Source organism: Monodelphis domestica, chromosome 4 (genome assembly GCF_027887165.1).
Source record: "Monodelphis domestica isolate mMonDom1 chromosome 4, mMonDom1.pri, whole genome shotgun sequence".
NCBI classification, from domain to species: domain Eukaryota; kingdom Metazoa; phylum Chordata; class Mammalia; order Didelphimorphia; family Didelphidae; genus Monodelphis; species Monodelphis domestica.
This window is the reverse complement of record NC_077230.1, coordinates 409,609,666-409,631,273: the sequence shown is the minus strand read 5'-3', so window position 1 is coordinate 409,631,273 and position 21,608 is coordinate 409,609,666. Positions and strand designations below refer to the sequence as shown.

The 21,608-nt window shown below is 43.2% G+C and overlaps 2 protein-coding genes across 6 annotated transcripts in view; one reads left to right on the top strand and one right to left on the bottom strand.

The window, feature by feature from the left end:
- Positions 1–21,608, bottom strand: part of CEP104 (centrosomal protein 104) — a 59,818-nt gene that overhangs the window by 31,041 nt on the left and 7,169 nt on the right. The window contains exons 1-7 of one of the 5 annotated variants that reach the window (XM_007492075.3): positions 20,574–21,140; positions 11,490–11,616; positions 8,469–8,642; positions 7,714–7,852; positions 4,934–4,996; positions 4,343–4,419; positions 969–1,137 (exon numbers count right to left, since the gene is read on the bottom strand). In XM_007492075.3, the coding sequence (XP_007492137.1) occupies positions 969–1,137; positions 4,343–4,419; positions 4,934–4,996; positions 7,714–7,852; positions 8,469–8,642; positions 11,490–11,602 (735 nt within the window). In that variant the 5' untranslated portion in view covers positions 11,603–11,616; positions 20,574–21,140. Of the gene's footprint in view, positions 1–968; positions 1,138–4,342; positions 4,420–4,933; positions 4,997–7,713; positions 7,853–8,468; positions 8,643–11,489; positions 11,617–18,019; positions 20,506–20,573; positions 21,141–21,608 lie in introns of those variants that run through there. The other 4 variants (XM_007492076.3, XM_056795953.1, XM_001365439.4 and 1 more) reach the window with 4 other exon arrangements.
- The window catches only part of DFFB (DNA fragmentation factor subunit beta), a 32,476-nt gene continuing 31,728 nt past the window's right edge, over positions 20,861–21,608 (top strand). Inside the window, exon 1 of the mRNA XM_001376732.5 lies at positions 20,861–20,988. Coding sequence (XP_001376769.3) covers positions 20,866–20,988 — 123 coding nt within the window. The 5' untranslated portion in view covers positions 20,861–20,865. The remainder of the gene's footprint in view (positions 20,989–21,608) is intronic.

The window sequence follows — 21,608 nt, the reverse complement described above, 5'->3', positions numbered from 1 at the left end:
AATAATGGGGAATCTTATTAGCAGAGCCTGACTTAAGGTGGACTCCTCATTAATTTTCAATTTTTGTCAAGAATTTTTACTTGCCTGTCCAAGTAACCTGGTTCTTGTTTACATGCTCACATCAATTCACGAGGAGCAAGTTAACCAAGTTCATTTATTTGAATTTAAGAAGAACTCTGACATTTACTAGTTGTGCAGCCTTGGAAAAGTCACTTAACTTCTGTTTGCCTCAATTTCCTTATTTGTAAAATGGAGATAATAATAGCAACTATTTCCCAGAGTTATTGTGAGAATCACATTTATGCTTAACACAGAGTAGATGCTATGTATGTATTAGTTATTCTTAGCTGACTAAAAATCCCCAAAAATTGGGTTTCAGCTAGCAATAACTAATAAACGAATTGGTCAGTGATCTCTCTCAGTGATCAAAGACAAACTTATTCAGTATCCTGTGTCATTAAATACAATCTTGGAAGTTTATTATTTAGTCCTTCCCAAGATATCTCTAATTGGTGAATACTTAATGAGAAGGCAGGCTAATAATTTGTAGTCCCTCTCTGATTCCTTCATGGTTATGGGGAAAGTCATATGCCTGATCACAGGATTCCAATATCCTCACTGATCTAGATGAAGAAATTAGGATAAGCCTGGCTTAGACCGACCTTCCTAGTTTATCCCAATGGGGTACTCAAGGATGCTGTCATTCTGCTCCCAGACATATTTGGATTAAACTAGTTTTTGTTTACTGGACAAGATGGGGCTTAAAATCTCAATCCTAATTACCTCAGTTTTAGAAGCTCTGGGATAGGGAATGTGAAAACACCTCTAGGATTGCCAGGACAAAGGAATAAGGAAAGAGGCTTGAAAAATACCGAAGCTTATTCAGTCAGAGCATTATTCAGAAACAAAAATGATATAGCATTAGGAATAAATCTCATTAATAATTCTTTTCTTCCTACTCAAGCTACCTTTTGCAGATCAGCAATAGCCTGTTTCAGTTTTTTTGCATGATCATAACGCTCCTTTTGGACAGCTTCTCGTTTCCTCTCATCTAACTTGCGAATTATTTGTGCAACTTCTGGATCCTGGTACATATCAAAGGCTAAATCATCCAGGGGAGAAATATAGTCGGGTTTCCTGAAAGAAAAACAAAAAAAAATTTTTTAAAGGAATTTTAATAATTAAGTATTATTTATTAAATATTCAATAAAAGTACTTTGTATGCTAGAAAGTGCTAGATATGTATGACTTGCTTTTGTTCAATTCTAACTGGATGCTCAATATAATCACAGATTTAGGGCATAGGAAAGCAGTATAAAATATAGTCTCTACTGTCATGGAGTCCATTATAATCTTGGGAAGCCAAGGATAACATAAATGAAGCAATTAGAGAGTAATATATATGAAGAGTTGCTAAATTGGGTGATATAGGGTATAAAATATTGTAGGAAGTCATGGGTATACTGGTCTTATTTTATTTTGTATCTTTTAGCAACCAATCAAGCCAGGTTCTTGAAAAATATTCCCGCATATTTCTTTCTTCATCTTATACCAGTCTAAGTGGTTGGATTCCTCACAGTCAAAACCCTTACAACAAAGTTAAGCCAGCTGCTGCCAAATTTCTGCTACAGGTCACATTCCATGGTGTAGTGGAAAAAAATATGGGATCTGATGGCGGAGGACTTGTGTTCAATCTTGGCTTTGTCCCTTTGTGACTTTAGGCCTGATGTTGACTTAATAATAACAATACAGGCCTATTCTCTTCCTGGAGGATATAGTTAAGACATAACAGAGAATTTCTCAAGCCTTGACAAAATGGAAAACAACTACGCATTTCTGGTAATTCATATGAGTACAAATGACACTGCCAGAAAGAATCTAAGAAGCACTGTCCACAAGTATTAAGTCTTGAGCAAACAAATGAAAAGCATAGAGCACATGTTGAGATTTCTTCAAAGCTGCCCAATGGAATCAAGAAATGCAGAAAAGAAAAACTGATTTGGAAAGTTGTTCAAGCTGGCTCAGAATATACTGTCTAACAATGGGATTTAGACTTCTAGACGACTGTCTAAGAGAAAGTGAATGCAGACTCCTAGCCAAAGGTGGAATTGAGCTGATAGAGCCTGGGGATCATGTATTTTTCTGAAGTACTGTGAATTTATTGAAAAGAACTTTAAACTAAAAAGGATGATGGGAGGGGGAGAGAAACGTCTATATATAGCCTCCAAGTTAGATACCAAAAGCAATATTTATAATGAGGGAAGAATAGTAGTTGAGACAGTCCAGAGTTCATAGGAAACAAAACCCAAGGAAGGATCAGGTAGTAAACTCATGACTCCAAATGTCTATATACAAATGGCTCATTTAGGATTAAGCAAGAGCAATTAGCAAGGAGAGAAAAGTGACCTCATAAATAGCAGCAAATTATCTAGATCAAAACCATGATGCTGTAATTGAGTATATGTTATCCCAAAGACATAAAGTTTCTAAAAAGGGTTGGTGTGAAGTAGCATTACATATTATGATTAGATTATGAAGAAATCCAGGAACTCAAGGATGGAAGCATGGTGGAGAATATTTACGTAAAAGTTGACAATGGTGGGAGAAACAAGATATTTTGTCACTGGAATATCAGAATGGAAAGAGGAAATAAATGAAGAATTTGGGAAATGGAGCATATCTGGCACAGAAGCAAGATACAATTGTGAAGCAACACTTCAATTATCCAGACATATATTGGATCTTTTTCTCTGCTAAGAGCAGAGCAACTACTTTATTGATTTGCTTAAGTGATAATTTCATCCTTCAAAAGCTAGAGGCACCAACAAGGGGTCTTTTTCTTCTAGACTTGATTCTAATAGTTGCTTGGTTGTAAATGATGGGAGCTCTGGGGGAAAAGTGACTTCTCTATCCTAGAATTTGTGACAGAGGAGAGAGGTGCTGATCCTAGTCTGACATCCATTCCAGCTTTGGGAAAAACTGATTTTAAAGGGGCCCCAAGAAGGACACATGTATTAAATTTCTGCAGGGAAGTACTCAAGGAGGGAAAGGAAACTGACAAAAAGGAAATTCTGAAAAAGGGATTTGTCCCAAGAGGCTCATGTGGATACACAGGGATCTGACTAACCAACCTAGATTTTAAAAAAAGAAATGGACACAAGAGGGAAACAAAGTAAGGCAATAGGATAAATGACAAAGTGTGCCAAAGTTCTATAAAAGTGGCATCTGGAATGGTGAATAAAGGGCTTCCAGATTGCATCTCAGATACTATATTCAGTTCTGGGTACTGCTGTCCAAGGAATACAATGAAAAACTGGAGACCATCACTAGTGGAAGGTAACCGGGTCAGTAAGATGCTTTGTGTCCAAGTCATCTGAGCATCAACCAAAGGAACTAGGAATGTGGAGCCTGGCGTGAAGAATGTGAGAACACATGAAACACACATCCAAGGACAGGAAAGGCTGTCTCATGGAGGACTCCTAAATGTGTTTCATTTGACCTGGGATGCCAGAACCAGGAACTATGGTTAAATGTTGAAGAAAAAAAAGCAGATTTAGACTTGGGGCCACAAAGAAACTTCCTAAAAATTGGAGCTATCTCAGAAGAAAAAGGGTGCCCTGGGAGAGGGTATGTTCTTTTCCCCGGAGGACTTTAAGCAAAGGCTGGATGGTCACCACTATTGGGGATGGGACTTGAGAATTTCTTTCAAATATGGTTGGACCTCATAACTTCTGGGGTCCTCCCCAAATCTAAAATTCCAAGATTCTGTGATTACCACAAAGCCCTCAACTCATCACTGCATCTCTGAGCCTGGAGAAAACCACTAGGGGAAGGAGCCACGATGGGAAAGCTGGGAGTTTCCTTCGTCAGAATATTAGTAACTTGTCTTACCCCTCAGGCTTTACTTTGTACTTGTGGCCAGATGACCTTGGGGCAGTTGCCTGTTGCTATGTGGAGTCCTAAATCACAGGAGAAAAGTAGGCCAAAGAGATAGAAGCAGCCAATCCTAGGGAGTTGTAACAACAAAATAGGCTGGACTTCTTTGGATGGCATATCTTTAATTTCTTTGCCATGTCTGACAAATTCAGATCTAGATATAAGAATAATCTGAAGTATACGGTCATCTTTGAAAGGGTAATGAAACATATTTCTTTTTAAATTCTTCACCTTAATCTGTAAATTTATTTATGACAATCCAATTACTGGCTTATTGAGAAATGAGGACACTATAGAGCACACAAAACCAGGATTCTAAGGAAATGTTTTCTATTCCTCCAATATTTCAAGCTTCCTAGGAAAATGGTTACAGAAATTCATCTTTTTAAAGGACCAACATTCTTACCCAATATATGATCCATCTAATCCAGAGTCCTCTGAACTCTGACCAAGATAATGGTCAATCAGCTTCTCTCTGGAGGTCTTTGGGGACAAGGAAAAAACCAAACTTAGTATCATGGAGGATTGTATACTCAAAACAGAAAAACTATTAAAAAAAACTTTACGTTCTGTTTTAGAATTCATACTAAGTATCGATTCTAAGGCTAGGCAATGGATGTAAGTGATTTGCCCAGGGTCACACAGGTAGGAAATACCTGAGGCCTCATTTGAACACAGGTCTTTCCAAATCCAGGCCTGGCACTCTATCCCTGTGCTATACCTAGCTGCCCCAGAAAACTATGTTGTAAAGATAGCACCACTTAATACGCTGAGGATTCAGATGGGCTCAATGTCCCTTGTTAACTAGAGAAAGAGTCAGAAATACCAGATGAAAGAAAAGTTTCACTACAATACAGGAATTAAAATTAGTCACTTTACAGTTAATTTTGTTAGTTTTTTTTTTTTGCTGACAGTTTGATTATACTTTTTTCCAAGAAATGCTTTCATTTAGAAGTAATTAATTTTTTTCCTTTGGAACTTTACTTCCCAAACTTACGATATTGCTCTCATCACTGCAGTTTTCAGGGTCCCCGATGATATTAACTGCTACTAAAGCAACCTAAAATAGAAAATCGAAACAACAGAAATTAAACACGGAGGGTATGAGGCATTTTGGTCCCTTCATAACAAACCACCAATTTGTACTTTTACTGGTCTCTAAACTACACATAAGTGAACATTTAAGAGCTGAATTTAAAAGACTAACTTCTTCATCTACCCAAAGCTAGAATGCTTAATATAGAAAATGACCTTTCATGCTGTAGGTGGGACATGAAATAATATTATATAATTAGAAATGGATTTAATGCACTTCCACCATTTTAATTTCAATGAAGAAAAGAAAAATTGAAACACAAAATTATAAAAATCTTGGTTTCGACGGTAGCCAGGGCACAAGATGAACTACTACAATTCTTTCTGCCTTGTCTTTAATGCTAATAATACATCATATACATTTTTAAGCCTTAAGTTCCCATCAGTCCCAGACTTCAATATTGTAAGGATTTGTGACCGAATTGGTATGGATCATTCCTCTATCCTGACTATGCCTCTGAGCTTTAGTGAGTGCTTGTTGTAGCTGAAAAACTCCTCACCTGGTGGTCTCCCCAACAGTGAAAGGCTGCTAATTTTGCTAAGCTGATTCTTGAATGACACTCATTCCACGGTTGGGCCCTGACTCAAAGTATTTCCAAATTGGGAGGTGGCCCTGCCAGGGCTTGCACTTTGTGGGCATAGTCTTTGAGAATGTAGGGTAACTTCCAGAACATATCAAGTCCAAAAGTATTTTATAGAGAAAAGCAATAGAAGGGGCAGCGAGGTGGTTCAGTGGAAGGAAAGCTAGGCCTGGAGATGGGAGGTCCCGAGTTCAAATCCAACCTCAGACACTTCCTAGCTGGATGACCCCAGATGAGGCACTCTTTTTGCCTTGGAAGTGATACTTAGTATCAATTATAAGACAGAAGGTAAGAGTTTAAAAAAAGAAAAGAAATAGAAATGAAGAACCTAGAACTTGACTAATTATCTGGAAATGTGTGGATGAAACTTGCTAAAACTGTTAGTTCAAATAGAGGAAATTTTAAAGCTCCTATGAAAATGGTTAAGCATTCAAAGCATGTCTACAAGTCAGAGGGAACCACTGAAGGGAATCACAAAGAGTCCTGATTCCCGGGAGACCACTGTCAGTGCTTGGAATGTAGCAAAACCTGATGCTTTTAGTTCCTTGCTGTGGAGTTTGGTGAGGGAGAACGAGTGAACAAACCACGGTTTACATTTTCTGGTTCAATTGAGTTCTCCTACACAGTTACAACCAAAAACCTTTGATCAATGGATTTTGGAAGCCTGTGTGTATGTCACTGTGCCAAGAAGATGTGGCAAATCTTTGTAATCATTCAGACCCAAGGTTGAGTAAAAATCCATTTCTATCATTACTTTGCAAGAGAGGAAACTGTTAAGAATGGTTAATCAGGGGTTCTGTGGAGATTTGAGTATACCTATGATTTACAAATCACGCTTACAATTTTTTAACATGGCAGTCATTTCATACAAGCTTGGTGAAGTTTCAGTTCAGTCTGGGAGTCTTTTATGAAAGATGCTACGCTTAAGGAAAATTTGGAAGATATGAATAGTTCTTAGCAGAAGATGTGCAAACTATTAATAACCACAGGAAAGAATGCTCCAATTCACCACTAACAAGAGAAATGCAAATCAAAACTGCCACAAGGTTTTTTTTCACACCTAGCAAATATAGAAGACAAAAGCTGGGAACAGTCCGTGTAGGAGGGGCTGGGGGAAGATAGGCACCCTGGTGGTGTGGTGGCAGAGCTACGATTCAGCAATGACCACTGTGGAGGGCAGGCTGGAATTAGGCAATGAAAGTGACCAAAATGTGTAGATCCTTGGACTCCAAGATATGCCCACCCTCCTCATCCCCAAAGGTCAAAGACAAGACGAAAGGCTGCCACACACCAAATATTTATATCTAGCAACACTTTTTGTGGTAGCAAAGAACTGTAACTAAAGCTAAGCTCATTGCTAAACAAACTGTGATACATGAATGTAACAGAATATTACTGTGCTCTAAGAAATGATGAACATGCTTTTTTAAAATGGAGAATCATGAAAGACTTATAGGTACTGATGCACAGTGAAGAAAGAAGAGCTAATAAAAAACAATAGACAATGACTCAACAATGTAAAAGGAAAAAACCAAAACAAAACACCATCACAAAACAATCCTAAGTGAATGCAGCAATATTTCAAGGAACAAGCATGGCCCCAAAGAGAAGATACTCTACCCCACTCCTCAGCAGAAGTGGGAGGGCATTGTTGTGGAACACTGCATGTTTTCAGACTTTTGTGATATACAGATCAGTTTTGCTTTTTTTTTCCTCTTCTAATTTTTTCTTTTAACAATATTATTTGTAGGGGCAGCTAGGTGGCTCAGTGGAAAGAGCACCAGGCCTGGAGTTAGAATGACCTGGGTTCAAATCTAATCTCAGACATTTCCTAGCTGTGTGATCCTGGGTAAGTCACTCAGTCCCATTTGCCTAGCCCTTGCCCTTCTGTCTGGGTTAAAAAAATTTTTTTTTCTGTGGCAATGTTCTTTGGGAGGGGGGAGATGGAAGGATACTTGGGAGAAATTTTGATGATGTAAAAACAAGATATCAAAAATTTTTTTCTTAAAAGAGAAAATGAAATCACAAAATAGTATTTGACTAGATTAGACAAAACATTTAAAAAGAGTTACAACTAATGGGGAATATTGATTAATCTTACCTGATTATATAAGTTGTATCTATTGACATGGTTTTTATGAAAAATCAACTTGAGAAATTGTCCTACAGCATCCACATAAACTGATTTTAGTTCTCGAGCCTTACATCCTGTCTTTTCATTGTCACAGAGAGACACATAACTGCAAGGACCAAGCAAAATTAAAGAATTTTATGTCAATAAGCATGTGCAATTAAGTAAATTGTTCCTTTGTTCCTACTGGATAGTCATATTAAAAAAAAAAACCCAACCCAACCCAATACAGTGAAAATTGGTGAAAAAAAGAATCGCCCCTTAATGAGTAGCTGAATTATTGTCTGGAGCAATATACTTCTAAGGGAAAAAAGCTCTGTATCTAAGAAGCTGAATGGGAACTAGTAATAAAAGTTACCATAGTGATGTGGTTTAAATCTTTTAACACTGTATGCAAATAAACTAACAATGTTATGTCAACATGATCCTAGTTGGCAGTTTACACTGAGAGTTGATCTATATTTTATGAAGCGCTGGGAATGCATTCTTGATTGATAATTCAGCTTTTAGGAATTATGTTCTTTCTATGTCCACAGCTATTGCCCAGTTATGATTAGGAAATGAATTGTGAGACTAAATCAAACTATTTCCTTTGATTATTAAAGCTACACAGAACAGGTACTGAAGCTTTGTGCCCAAGAAATCATGCAAATTTTGACCCAGGTAGAAATTCAGATCACAAGACTGACTAAAGTTAAGAATTAACTTTGTACTTTCATTCTCACCCAAGCCTTCGAAAGCGCTCTGCTTGATATGGTGCAAAATATTCAGGCAAACTGTCACTAATATAAAACTCGATTTTACTGGAAATCATATACTGATGAGCAAGTAACTGAAGTTTTCGAACTCGGCATCTCTCCACCATCTGAAGGACAATTTCTTGAGGAAACTGGCAAAATCTGAAAGAGAGTATGTTTCTTCAAATTAAGTTTATATTTACAGATCTGGCCTCTAGATGTCATTTAACGTGAGTCTTTTTTAATTTCAAATTTCTAGTGAAACACTTTTAAATCATTTTGTGATGATACCTGCTTCCTAACTAAGTAAAATGTGGTGGGAGCAAAAGATTCCACCCAAAAGTGAATGCCCTGTAACAGATGCCATGAGGACTGAATGAAAGAATTGAGTATCGTTAGCCCAAAGAAGAAGAGATCAGGTGGGGACATGAAGAATCTGAGGGGCTATTTCCATGGCAGAAAGGTTAGACTTGTTCTTGGGTGAAGGCCAAAATAGGAATAATCTGGAAAATCCCAAAAAGACAATAGAATGGGCGTATACCCCCCTTAGGACAGCTCTCCTGAACCTGCAGACATAGAGTTAACTCTGCCCTGATCTTGGGAGACTTTATTGAAGAATATTTTCCTCTACTTTCCTGAGGGGATTGTCTTGTGTTGAAATCAGGGGGCCACTGGGACATACTCAGCTATAAACAAGTAGTACACATTTTACATGGGGTAGAATGGCCTAGAGCAGCATCGGTGAACCTTTTACACATTGTGTGTCCAAATTGCAACTTTAAGCCACCTGTGAGCCCCCCACATTACCCAAGAGTGGGGGAGGGGGGAAGGGGAAGGGGGGGAGAAAGAGCTGGCATTGGGTGGCTGGACAGAGGGGTGGGACATGTGACAAGTGTCCTTGGGGGAGCAGCCCCCTCTGTGCTGGCACGGCTTCGCCAACATGGGTCTAGAGTCAACACAAGTCTAGGCACTTCCCACCTCAAATGATCATTTGACCTTATAAAACACATAAGCAAGAGATCTCTGACATTATCAGGATTAGTCCTTCATTTAGTAGGGCCTCTTACGTATAGAAGTGACTTTAAAAGCCCACAAGTCCTGAACTGAAAGCTAAACTATTAGCAGTTCATTTGGCTCTTGTCAACAGTAAGCCAAAGTAAGTGACAATCTCTAATTTTGCGTTTAACATGTACCCATTGAAGGCACCAGGGATCCAAATATAGAGATGACAGACCCAGTGCTCAGGGAATTCATCATTTAATGGAGGCGAGAAAGGAACACAAAGAATTTATGACACAAGGAAATAGGAGCTAGGCCTCAGGCCTAGAGATGGGAGATCCTGGGTTCAAATCTGATTTCAGACACTTCCTAGCTATATGATCCTGGGTAAGTCATTTAACCCCATATTGCCTAGACTTTACCACAATTCTGCCTTGGAACTGATATACAGTATTAATTCTAAGAAGGAAGGCAAGAACTTTAAAAAAAAAGACGGTACCAAAACCCATAGCTCTGGGTGGTCAGCTAGGGGAGGGGTCTTTTTTCACTGCTGAACGTGACAACCCCTTGGTGTCTTAGGAGATAGTCTTCCCTAGGCTGGTGTGGCAGCAACAGTCATTACATGGCTGCCTTTCTGCTTCTCACAGATAATTACACAATCAGTCTCAGTTGACCAGATCTAGATTGAGGCTTGTTGGGAACTATAAGAGTGGAGGCCCCAATGATAGTCTTTAGGAGCCCAAGGTCCTCTTGTAAAAAATGCCAGAGGCTTTAAAAGAATGCATGCCCTTTGATTCAGCAATACCACTATTGGGTTTGTATCCCAGAGATTAAAAAAAAAACGGGAAAGGTTCTGTTTGCACAAAAATATTTATAACTGTGCTTTTTGTGGTGGCAAAAATTAGAAAATGTGGGGTTGTCCCTCAATCGGGGAATGGCTGAACAAATTGTGGTCTATGTTGGTGATGGAATACTTTTGTGCTGCAGGGAATGATGCTTGATTTCTATCTGGAATGATCTACATGAAGTAACGCGGAGTGAAAGAAGCAGAACCAGGAGAACATTGTACACAGTAACAGTGATATTGTGGGATGATCAAACGTGACAGACTTTACTACCAATAGCAGTGCAATGATCCTGGACAGTTCTGAGGGACTTATGAGAAAGAACGTTCTCCAAGTCAAGAGAAAGAACTGTGGGAGGAGAAATCCAGAAGAAAACATGATTTATCACTTGTTTATGGGTATAGGATTTGGGGTTTTGGTTTTAAAAGATGACTCTATTACACAAATGAGTAATTTGTGTATTTGAGTGATTTGAGTGATAATAATTTGTATAACCAAGTGGAATTACTTGTTAACTCTGGGAGAGGGGAAGGAGATGACAAGAATCATGTAACCATGGAAAAAACATTTTTTTTAAATGCCAGAGGAAGACTTTAGTGAATGATGAAAAAGAGATTCAACTTTAAAAAAGTTAACTTGTACTCAACTTTGTAACAACATACTTGCATGAATCATCTTAACTTGTAAAAAACAGTAATTTCCACTCAGATTTGGAAAACAAGTCCTCCTCTGATATAACAAAAGTAGTCAAACACACTCAAGAATATGGAAGAGGCCAAGTGGTACAATGAAGCATTAGAAGCAGGACTACTTTCTTAAAGAAAATGTAACTTGAAACTTATATAAAATGTCTCAAACCTCTAACTTCAATCTGTTTTGGAAATCTGAAGTCCATTCTCTAAGTTTCAAGACACAGATATGGATGCTACTTCAAGGGGGTCAGATTATAATGAACCAAATTATAGAAGTGGGCTTTATGACCACTTTACACTTTTGATCATTTTATTTAAAATGAAACCAAGGGCTTAGAATTCAAGAAAACATCCATTGTCCCTGAGTGACACAATTTTGTTACCTCACCCTCCATTTCCTTTTCATTCATTCATTCATTCATTCATTCATTCATTCATTCATTCATTCATATTTATCATTTATTTATTTTTACCTTGGTGATCTCCATCCATTAACAGTTGGTGCATGGACCATTAATTCTTTTGCATTGAAACCATCTTCATGTCCAGATGAACTGACGACTACAAACCCAATCTTGTGTGGCATTCTGTGCGGTTGGGCTGTTCATAAAAAAAGGGTAAGGTTTTTTAAAAAGTAAAAGAACCCATAGAAATATCAGAATTATTCCAGAATTTGTTATGAATTCATATCATCCTTATTTTAGATCTATTCAGGAAAACAAAATTTAAATAATTATCATGAATTACTTTTCTTTAAAATAATTTCAAATTTTTATCTTTTCATCTATTTCTGTAGACATCTGTCATTTTGGTAGACAAGGTAGCGTTCATTTTTACTTTATCTTTTCTAAAATTGAAAAAGTTATACAGATTATATAAGGAGAAAAGGCAATTTAATCAATAGGTCAATTAACAATGAAAAAATGAGGGAAGAAAATAAATGAGTCAACCAGAATTTTATTCTAAAAATTTGTTGAAATTAATTTGACTAAACTATAATATTCAATTTTTAGGTTGATGTCATTATTTAGAGGGTAAAGAAGCATTCATGAGTAAATCTCATCACAGACAATAAAATTTAAATCTAGATTCTTTGTAGGCATGAAGCCCCGACTACTAGACTTGGAAACAGGAAGAGACCTTCAAATCTAGCCACTAAAACACTTTTTTAGTTTTGTGTTTTGCCCATGGTCACTTAGCAGACTCAACTTCCTCACCTGTAAAATGGGAATAACACTCATAATCCTTCTTCAGAGAATTGTTGTGGGGCTTACATGAGATCATGTAAGTCAAGACCTGTTCAAACATTAACAAGCTCTGGAAATGGCAGCTATTATAGTTGTCCTTGTTAGCTCTGTGACCTTCACTTGGCCAAGCCTGTTTCTTCATCTGTGAAATGGCATTACTATTGCCTGCTCTGCCTACTTTACAGGTAGTTGTAGGGATCGAGCAGTGTTCATCCAAGTGCTTTGTGGATTGGAAAGCATGGTGTGAGTGCAAGGTCACTGTAATCTGGTGCTGCTGCTGCTTATTGGTCTATACGAATACTAGTAAATGAAAAAAGACGGCAAACTATTCTTTTTTTTCTAAACTCTTTCTGTCCTAGTAACACGTCTAAGGCATTGAAACCATCTTCATGTCCAGATGAACTGACGACTACAAACCCAATCTTGAGCAAGGTCTAGGCAAATGAAGTTAAGTGGATTTACCCAGTTGCACATAGCTAGGAAGTGTCTGAGGCTACATTTGAACCCAGGATCTCCTGACTCTAGGTCTGGCCCTCTATCCACCGAGTGCTGCTGCTCTTAATATCATCTCTAAGATGGAAGAGTGGCAACGGCTAGGCAAATGGAGATAAGTGATTTGCCCAGGGTCACATAGCTTGGACGTGTCAGAGTTCAGATTTGAATCCAAGACCCTCCTGTTTCCAGGCCTGTGCCACCGACCTGCCCCTGTTAACCATAATTAAAGATCTAGTCAGGCTATCCTTACTGTCATGAATGCTAATAATGCTGCAATGATATTCCATGAGCTGTGATTCCTCTGGTTTGAGGCTTCCTGCTCCCCACCTAGATCCCAATCTCTTTGCCTTCATTGTTCGGCTGTTGTGAAATAAAACCATCCCGCTGAGCAGCCTCTGACTTTGCCTCGGCTGGCCTTTAGACAAAGAGGATGCTGTGCCCATAACCGAAGCCTTTCCTGCTTGCTTGGAGCTGCCAGAGCAAGTTCTCCACTGGCATGATCTTCGTAATCAGTCAGCACCATGCTGCCACGCGGAGGCAATTAGCGTGGTCCAACTTGGGGGTATTCAGTGTTTTTCTTCCTTTTCCTTTTCCAGTCGTCTTTCTCTCTACCCCTTCTCTCCCCTGGAGAAGTAAGAAATGTGACATCCACCACACACAGGGGACGTCCGTGCAGACCATATTCTCACATGAGCCCGCAGTAGCACGATTTTAGCGGAGGGTAATGAGGACGGTGATAAGGCCAATGATGATAATGCTACACACAAGTTAGCATGAAAAAAACAAACATGGTGAATATGTCCAGGAAACCCCCAACGGAGAAAGGAGGGCGTTAAGGAGACTGGCAATGGCTCATTTTATAAAATGTTCAGTACCAGAGAAGAAGGAAGAGCATCACTGATAGAGGTTACTGTAATAACTAAAGATTTGAAGACACCAAATATAGGACTTGCATTTATGAAGCCAAACTCCCTTTGAATGACTACTTGTCTTGTAGAAGTGACCCAGGGGCCCTAAGAAGCTATGCTGGAGCATCAAGTTGGCTCAGAGGATAGAAAGCCAGGCCTGGAAATGGGAGGTCCTGGGTTCAAATCAGGCCTTAGCCACTTCCTAGCTGTGTGACCCTGGGCAAGTCACTTGACCCCCATTGCCTAGCCCTTACCACTCTTCTGCCTTAGAACCAATACTTAGTAATGATTCCAAGATGGAAGGTCAGAGTTTGGGGGGGGGGGGAAGGAAAGCTACACCATCAAAATTAAGCTCTTACCAAGATGGCAGAACAGACTATGTGTCTGTCCTCTGAGGACCAATGGGGGGAGAACATGTGATGATTTTTTAAAAACGATAGCTATCTAATTGTCTATTAGGCGATATAGGTATGTGTGTGTGGTGTGTACATAGTTTGTATAAGAGCAGAAATGTGTGTGTGTGTGATGTGTGCGTGTGCAGATGAGTGATGAGGGTGTATATGTGTTTGTGTATATGTAGGTTTTTTTTAATACTTGAGTTTTGAAGAAGTGGGAACATGCCATCAAAATAAAAACCCCACATTCAAGGGTATACTATGGTTGCGAAAGTGCTTTATCTACATTTTAAAATTCAACCCTCTGAAGTGGGAAAAGAAGAATTTATTCCCATTTTACAGATGAAGCAAGTGAGGCACAGAAACCTGTCAATGGTCCCCCACGGTAGAGACAGCTGTGGAGTCAAGACTTGTTTCCAGATCTTCAGACTCCAAAGCCAATGGCTTTTTTTTTTTCCATTTTCCATTTAGGTTTTTTAGTACCTTTTGAGCAACTGTTATTACAACTAATTATCTGCAAAGCATCCCCTTCTTGTTGTGGCACATCCAGAAATGTCCATGTCATCTACCCAAGAGCCCTCTTTCAAAGAGTCCCCAAGCACTGTAGGGGTTGCTTGGGTAGTAATTACATTTACGATTAGAGCGAGGAGAGCTGCTTCACAGGCCAGGGGGAAAAATACCATAAATATTCAGTAGGAATAAAAGCCTTGCTAAATAGTTATTAGAATGGACTTACGGCCCACAGGGTATGTTGAGTCCCATGCAATGACATGTATGCCTGTTGTATTACTCAACAATATGCCTAAGTAACAAGGCCCAGACTCTCCCCAGGTATTTCTATTAGCCCCTTGCAGCAACAATAGTAAGCAATGGTAATCAGCAAACCAATGTTTCCTTTGTGTAAAGTCTACTTTATGCACTTGGTTTTATCTGTGTGGCTGTAGATTACCTAGACAATCCAATTTAGCAATAAATGGCAAGATGCAAAAAGCAAATTGGAAAAACAGAACTTATTTCCCCAAGAAAATTTAAATTTTATACGAAACATCAATACTTTAGCATGGAGCAATTTTTTGAACTTGAAGAGGCTGAGAAATGTATGGGCCAAATCTCCCAAGGCCTCGAGCATACATAGCCTAACAAAGGTGAGATGAGAGGAGCTGTTCTCTACAAAATGAAAGGGCTCATTAGGAGCCGGAGCTGAAAACACGATCTGTGACAACTGCCACGCAATTCTGATTTAGTGCGAGGGGCATGTTTCCCCAGAAGAAATTCAGGGATGTATGAAAAGGAAAATCAATTCTGTGTACAATTAATGAATTAGAAGGCAGCACTGTTCGCTCAGATGTGACAGCAGCTGCTCTCTTGGGGCCTGAGGAATGTGCCCTGAAAACTTTCCTTTTCGGTTCACCACACTACTTTAACCTTCCCCTTCCATCTTAGAATCAACACAGCATATTAGTTCCAAGGCAGAGCAATGGGAGTTAAGGGACTTACCCAGGATCCAGCTAGGAAGTATCTGAGCTAGATTGGAACCCATGACATCTCATCTCTAGGACTGGCTCTAACCACAGAGCAGCCACAGCCCCTGATTTCTTTTGATGCCACTGGGAACATCAAATGAGAAGCTCCCTGTGCAAGGCCTGACAGGAGGAGTGCCTGTTGGGAAGACTCTTCCAAAGCAGACAACACAAGCCCTTGGGTGACTGATGGCCTTCCAGCCCCCTCCATACTTTTCTGGTTTGGTGAATGTTGACCACACATCTATCTCATTACTTGATTCAAGGATCCACACTAGCTCCAGGTGGGTGCAATGATACAGACGGCCTCAAAGGCACAAAAACACTCCGGCCTTAAGAGATGGACTCTTGAGCTATGGTGTCCAAAGGAGATAGTCCATCCCTTCATAGCCAACCCCCATGAATCTCTGGGCTGAGCTACGATGGTCTAGGACAATGAGCACACTGTTCATTGAGGGCCTCCCCTTGAAGCCTTTCCAGATCATGCAGAACTGCCAGAACCTGGGCTTCCAGCATGCCATGGGGCATCGGAGGGACAGACACCAGACAGCACCAAGAGTCTAGGAAAATACTCTGCCAAACTCTAGTCCTCCAAAGAAAGCTGCACATCTTTACTAGCCAGAGGTGGGAAGCCCCTTCTGTGGTGATGGGGTGCTATCCAATTCTGGAAACCTAAGGAAAACCAGCAGAAGGTGGAGGAAAATTCCTACAACGCCTGTGTCTCCAGTCCTTTAGATTTTACCAAGAAAGCACTTTCTCCATAAAAACCCTGCGAGGCAGGTACTTCAGGGATGATGGTCCCCATTTTACAGCCCAAGAAATTAAGGCTCCTTGGGATCAAAAATTGAGAACTAGAAGAGGCCTCAGAAAAAGGCCATAGAATCTAATACCATTTATAGATTAGAAAAATGAGGCATAGAGTTCAGTGACTTACCCAGGGTCACACCACTACTAAGTGTCTGAGGCAGAATTGAACCCAGGTCTTTTGGTGACTCCACTCCCAGGGCCACTCCCAATATACCAGCATAGCATACAAATATCTGAGGCAGGATTTGAAGCTGTCTCCTGATGCCAAATCCAGTGTATTTCCCACTTGTCCCCACTGCTTCTTAGTCACACTTGGTTCCTTAGTAGGAGAGCTTAAGCCCTTTCAAGTCCATTTTACAGATGTGAAAACTGCACTTCAGAGAGAGCAAACGTTACTCACTGAGTTACACGGCAGATACCTGGCTCTGGAATTCAGATCTCCTGCTTTCATTACTAGTCCTCTACCCCCACTACAATGCAGTATCCAGATCTCATTCATGAGTTCTAGTAATCAGCCCCAGCTCAGAGGCTCAAAATGTGTGAGGCCAACCTTGGGGCAAGTTCCTTCTCCTACTAGACCCGACTTCTCAGTCTGGATGGCCTATGAGAGTCCTTCTAGCTCCAGACCTCCAAGTCAGGTAAAAGTCACAGCCCGAGAGACATTGGGTCCGGGAGAGACCCTTAGGGCACTCTTTAGCCCAATCTTTTCATTGTACAGCTGAGGAAAAGGAGTTTCCAGAAGTAAAGTGACCCAGTCAAGGTCATACTGTGAATTTGATGAAGAATTTGGACTGGAAGCCTGGCTTCCTACCTTACACACAGAGCAGTCCTTTTTGCTATCCCACAAGGCCACTAAAGGGGTCAAATGACTGAGATGACCTAGGAGCAGCTCGGTGGCACAGTAGTTAAGAGTGCTGGGCTTCAAGTAAGGAAGATGAGTTCAAACTTGGCTTCAGACCCTTACTAGCTGTGTGACCTTGGACAAGTCACTTCACCTGGATTGCCTCAGTTTCCTCATCTGTCAAATGAGCCTGAGAAGGAAATGGCCAACCCTTTCAGTATCTCTGCCAAGAAAACCCCAGATGGGCTCACCAACTGTTGGCCACAACTGAAATAACTGAACAACAAAAATAGGAGCAGTGGATTTTAGCGCTGGGGTTTGGGGGGGATCTTGGAGATCATCTGGTTCCACTTTCATTTTACCCACCAGACACTAACTAGCACGCAGGGCTCCTGACTCCTGGGGGAGGAATCTTTCCACTTCCTCCAAATGTCGCAGGGAACAACCGGGAGACCATTGGGAAGTGCAGCCTCAGGAATGTCAGACCTGCCAGGGCTTTAGAGATGAAGTTCAAACCACACATTCTGGACAAACTGTGGCCCGGGGGAGGAAGGGCTTTGCTCAAGGTCTCCTCACTCAATGGTGGCCAGGTCTCTGGGGTCTGCTACAGCTGAAAGAGCTGGAATCCAGTCTCCAGACGGTCTATGCTCAAGCCCCAGAGAGGTCACTTACTAGCTCTAACACAGGCCTTGCAAGTTGCTTCCCCCTCTGGCCTTCAATCTCCTCATTTGTTAGATGAGAGGTTTGGACTCAATCATAGATTTAGAGGGGGAAAGACATCAAGTCCTACCTCTTTATTTGACCGATGAGGACACAGAGGTTCAGAGTGGTGATGGGATCTATCCCAGGTCACTAAGTAGTCAGGAGCAAAGCCAGGGTTCAAAGCCAGGTCCTGATTCCAAAGCTGGCACTCTTCATTGGATCACCCTTAACTTCACACTAACTCTAAATTCTTTGAAGTGTAGGAAGGGCCCCAGACTAAGCAGGGAACAGAAGTGGCTTTGAGTCCAAAGGCAATTCGTGGCACCATGGAGAGTGTTGGACCTGGAGTCAGGAAGGCCCAAGTTCACATCTAGCTTCAGATACTCGAGTGGTGTGACTCTGGGCAAGTTACTTAACCCTGTTTACCTCAGTTTCCTCAACTACAAAATGAAGATGATTTAGCACCCAACTCCCAGGGTTATGGTCAGTAGTCACAAATCACTTAGCACAAATGCCTGGCACACAGTAGGTTCCTTTGCTCTGCCACTAAGTCATAGTGCTACTTTGAGCTGGTCATTCTCCCCCTTCTCCCCTCCCTCCCCTCTGTCTTCTTGTCTGTAAAATGAGATGGCTGGAATTACACAGACAACCCGGCCCCAAGTTCCCTTTCTTTCCCTGGCCTCAGTTTTCCTGTTGGCAAATGGAGAGGCAGTGGCAATCACCCCTGAGGGGCTTTGGTCCAAATTCCTGATTAACACTAACTGGCTTGTCTCACCTTACCCAGATTTCCTCTCCTCTCCAGAACCCATTTCTACCTCTGGAAAAGACTGTGGTAAAAGTAGATCATCTCTAAGTCGATGTGCCTTCCAGGCTCCACACTTATCCCACCTTATCTTACACTGCTTTTACTAGACTTCTTGTCTATGGGCGAGGAGAGGTCAGGAGGCCGCAGGGAGGGGAAGGAAGGTCTCTAAGGTCCCTTTCACCTCGGAATCTATAGTCCCAGCCCCCTCCCCCCCTTAGCTCGGGGCAGAGATGCATAGGGATGGGGGGCAAGGAAGATAATACTGAAATCCCTTCCTCCTGACAGTCTCTGAGGCACAATGCCTAACGACAGCCACATCCCAGTGGGGGGGGGGGCTGGATCAGAGTTGGGGGGCTCCCTTCCTCCTAAAATTGGGTCTGGGTCTCCTTCTACCAGTCCATCACACACATAGGGAGACTATTATTGCCAGGCCCTCTGTGAAGGAAAAGATAGGCCTGAGGGTAGTCAGGGTGGGAAGCCCTGCAAGCACGACCATAATGGGGTGAGAAATATGTAGGATCCCTTCCAGATCTGACAAACCTATGATTCCACATTGCTCCCAGCACAGGGCTCATTCCGGCAGCCTGCTGCACACTGATTAACTATGGCACCCTCAGAAGCTGATTAACCTCTGCCCTTCCTGGGTAGAGATGGGGGTTGGGCAGACTGGCCTGGGGTGGGGCTTGGACGGTCTCTTCCAGCTCTGACAATCCCAGGGCTCCATCCTACTGCATCCTGCCAAATCAAGGGCCCCAGGAATGAAATGGGGGTAGGGGAGGGGGTAGGCAGAGCTGGGAATGGGGTTCTGGGTGGCCTTGGGATCTCTAGCCCCTGCTTCTCATCTCCTCTCTCCCATCCTGTTCCCACCTTAGGCAGGCCCCCCAGCAGGGGAAGGAGCAGGCAGGGCTGGAAAGGGGTTTGGGAGGGTCTTAGGGTCTCTTATTAGCTCTGATAACTGGGGACTCCCATTTCTTCCCCATCTGTCCTCTCCCTTCCTAATCTGGGCCCCTAGCAGGCAATAGGGTGGGGAGGAAGGGGAGCAAGGAGAAAGGGGAGCAGGCAGGGCAGGGGTACAATTTGGGACGATCTTCGGGATCTTTATTAGTTGGGATAACGGGGGGGCTGCATCTTCCCCCGCCTGTTCCCCCACTCCCCCGTCCAGGCTCCAAACAAGGGACAGGCTTGGGAGGAGAGATGGTTTGGGACGGTTTTAGGGGGGCCCTATCAGCTCCGGTCACCCAGTTCTTCCATCTCTCTGTTCCCCACCAGCAGGGGATGGGATGGGGAGGAGGGGGTAGGCAGGGCTGGGATGAGGCTTGGGATGGTTTAGAGGGCCTCATCAACTCCGATAACTCAGGAATTCCATCTCTTCCCCTACCTGTCTCTCTCCCCAGCAGGAGATGGGAGGGGAGAGGGGCGGGGCAGGGGCAGGGTCTCCTCGGGCCGGGCTGGAAGAGGCCCCGGAGGGAGGGGGAGGGGAAGGGGCAGGATCGCCTTTAAACGTTTCTCCCCGACCACCTACTCAGCAGCAGCAGCCGCAGCCGCCGCTCCAGTCCGCAGAGCGCAGGCGTAGGCGTAGGCCTCGCCGCCTCCTCCTCCGCCGCCCCCAGCTGCCCGGCACCCGCACCTCGGAGCGGCAGCCGCCGCTGCCTCCACCCATCGCCTGGGCCAGCGCCGCGGCTCTCATGACAACCGAGCCCAGGCCTGGCGGGCGAGGGTCCCGGTGCGCACGCGCCGAGCTGCACACCCCGCCCTCATTCTCCTCCCCTTCGTTCCCCTCCGGCCCCCGCCTCTAGTCGCGCACTTGCGCAGAGCGGAAGACCCGCCCACTGCGCACCTGCACCGTGGGGACGAAACTCCGGCGTCCTATGGGAAGTGTAGTTTTCTTCTTCTCTGCCTTCCTTGCTCCACCCACTGGACAGCTGCGCAGAGGAGACGAAGCCCCAGAGTCTATTGGGTAATGTAGTTTTCCTCCGGAGGGTTTGGTGACTTGCTCATATCTGTTTTGTTCTCCAGCAGTAAGAACCCCGATCCCTGCGGGCGGGAGAGCTGGCTGGGTGGCACTGCAGGGTCCAGACGGCTCGGCACAGCAATCCTCTGGTTTGGCGTCCGGAAAGGTGTTTCTCCGAATGTCTGCAAAGTCCAAGAGGCCCCGGACCTTCAAGCTGCGGGCGCTACACAGCCAGGACAAATACGGGGTGGCGGGAAAGAGCTGCCAGGAAGTGTTGCTGAAAGGATGTCAGAAATTTCAGGTCCTCCACCTGCACCTCTTCTTCGGCCCCTTTCCCCCTTCCTCTCGCCCCTTCTGGCCTCGAGCACCTCGGGGGCGCCCCTTTCTTTGCTTCCGTGGCCGCCTGCGCTGCACCAGCCTCTGACCTCCCCCACCCCTACCCCCCGACGGGGCGGTCCTGGGCTCGGGGAGGAGGCGGGAGCTCCGTTTTGCCAGCAGATGGGAGCCACAGCTGCCATTCCAGAGGCTGAGAGGTGGGAGGGGGAGGCGGCCCTTGTCCGGCGCATCCAGAAAGATCGAGATCATCCCGGCTCTGGGTAGTCCAGGCCCGCTCCTCGGGGTCTGCGGATACCCATTCAGTAGGCAGTTTCCCTTAGAGGAGCAGGTCTTGCGCCTATTCCATCCCGGGGGCTGCAGATGATAACAATGTCATTCACCTTCTCCCTTCCAGTCTGCCTAGACCAGGTCCAGGCTGGCTAGCTAGTCTGAATCACTAGAGACTGGACTAAAGTTGCCTGGACTACTCCTTATGGCTGAATAGCTGATACAAGAACCGAGTTCATTTCCTGCCTCTACAAGAACCGAGTTCATTTCCTGCCTCATACTAGCTCTGTGATCCGGGTGAGGCACTTAAACTCTTCC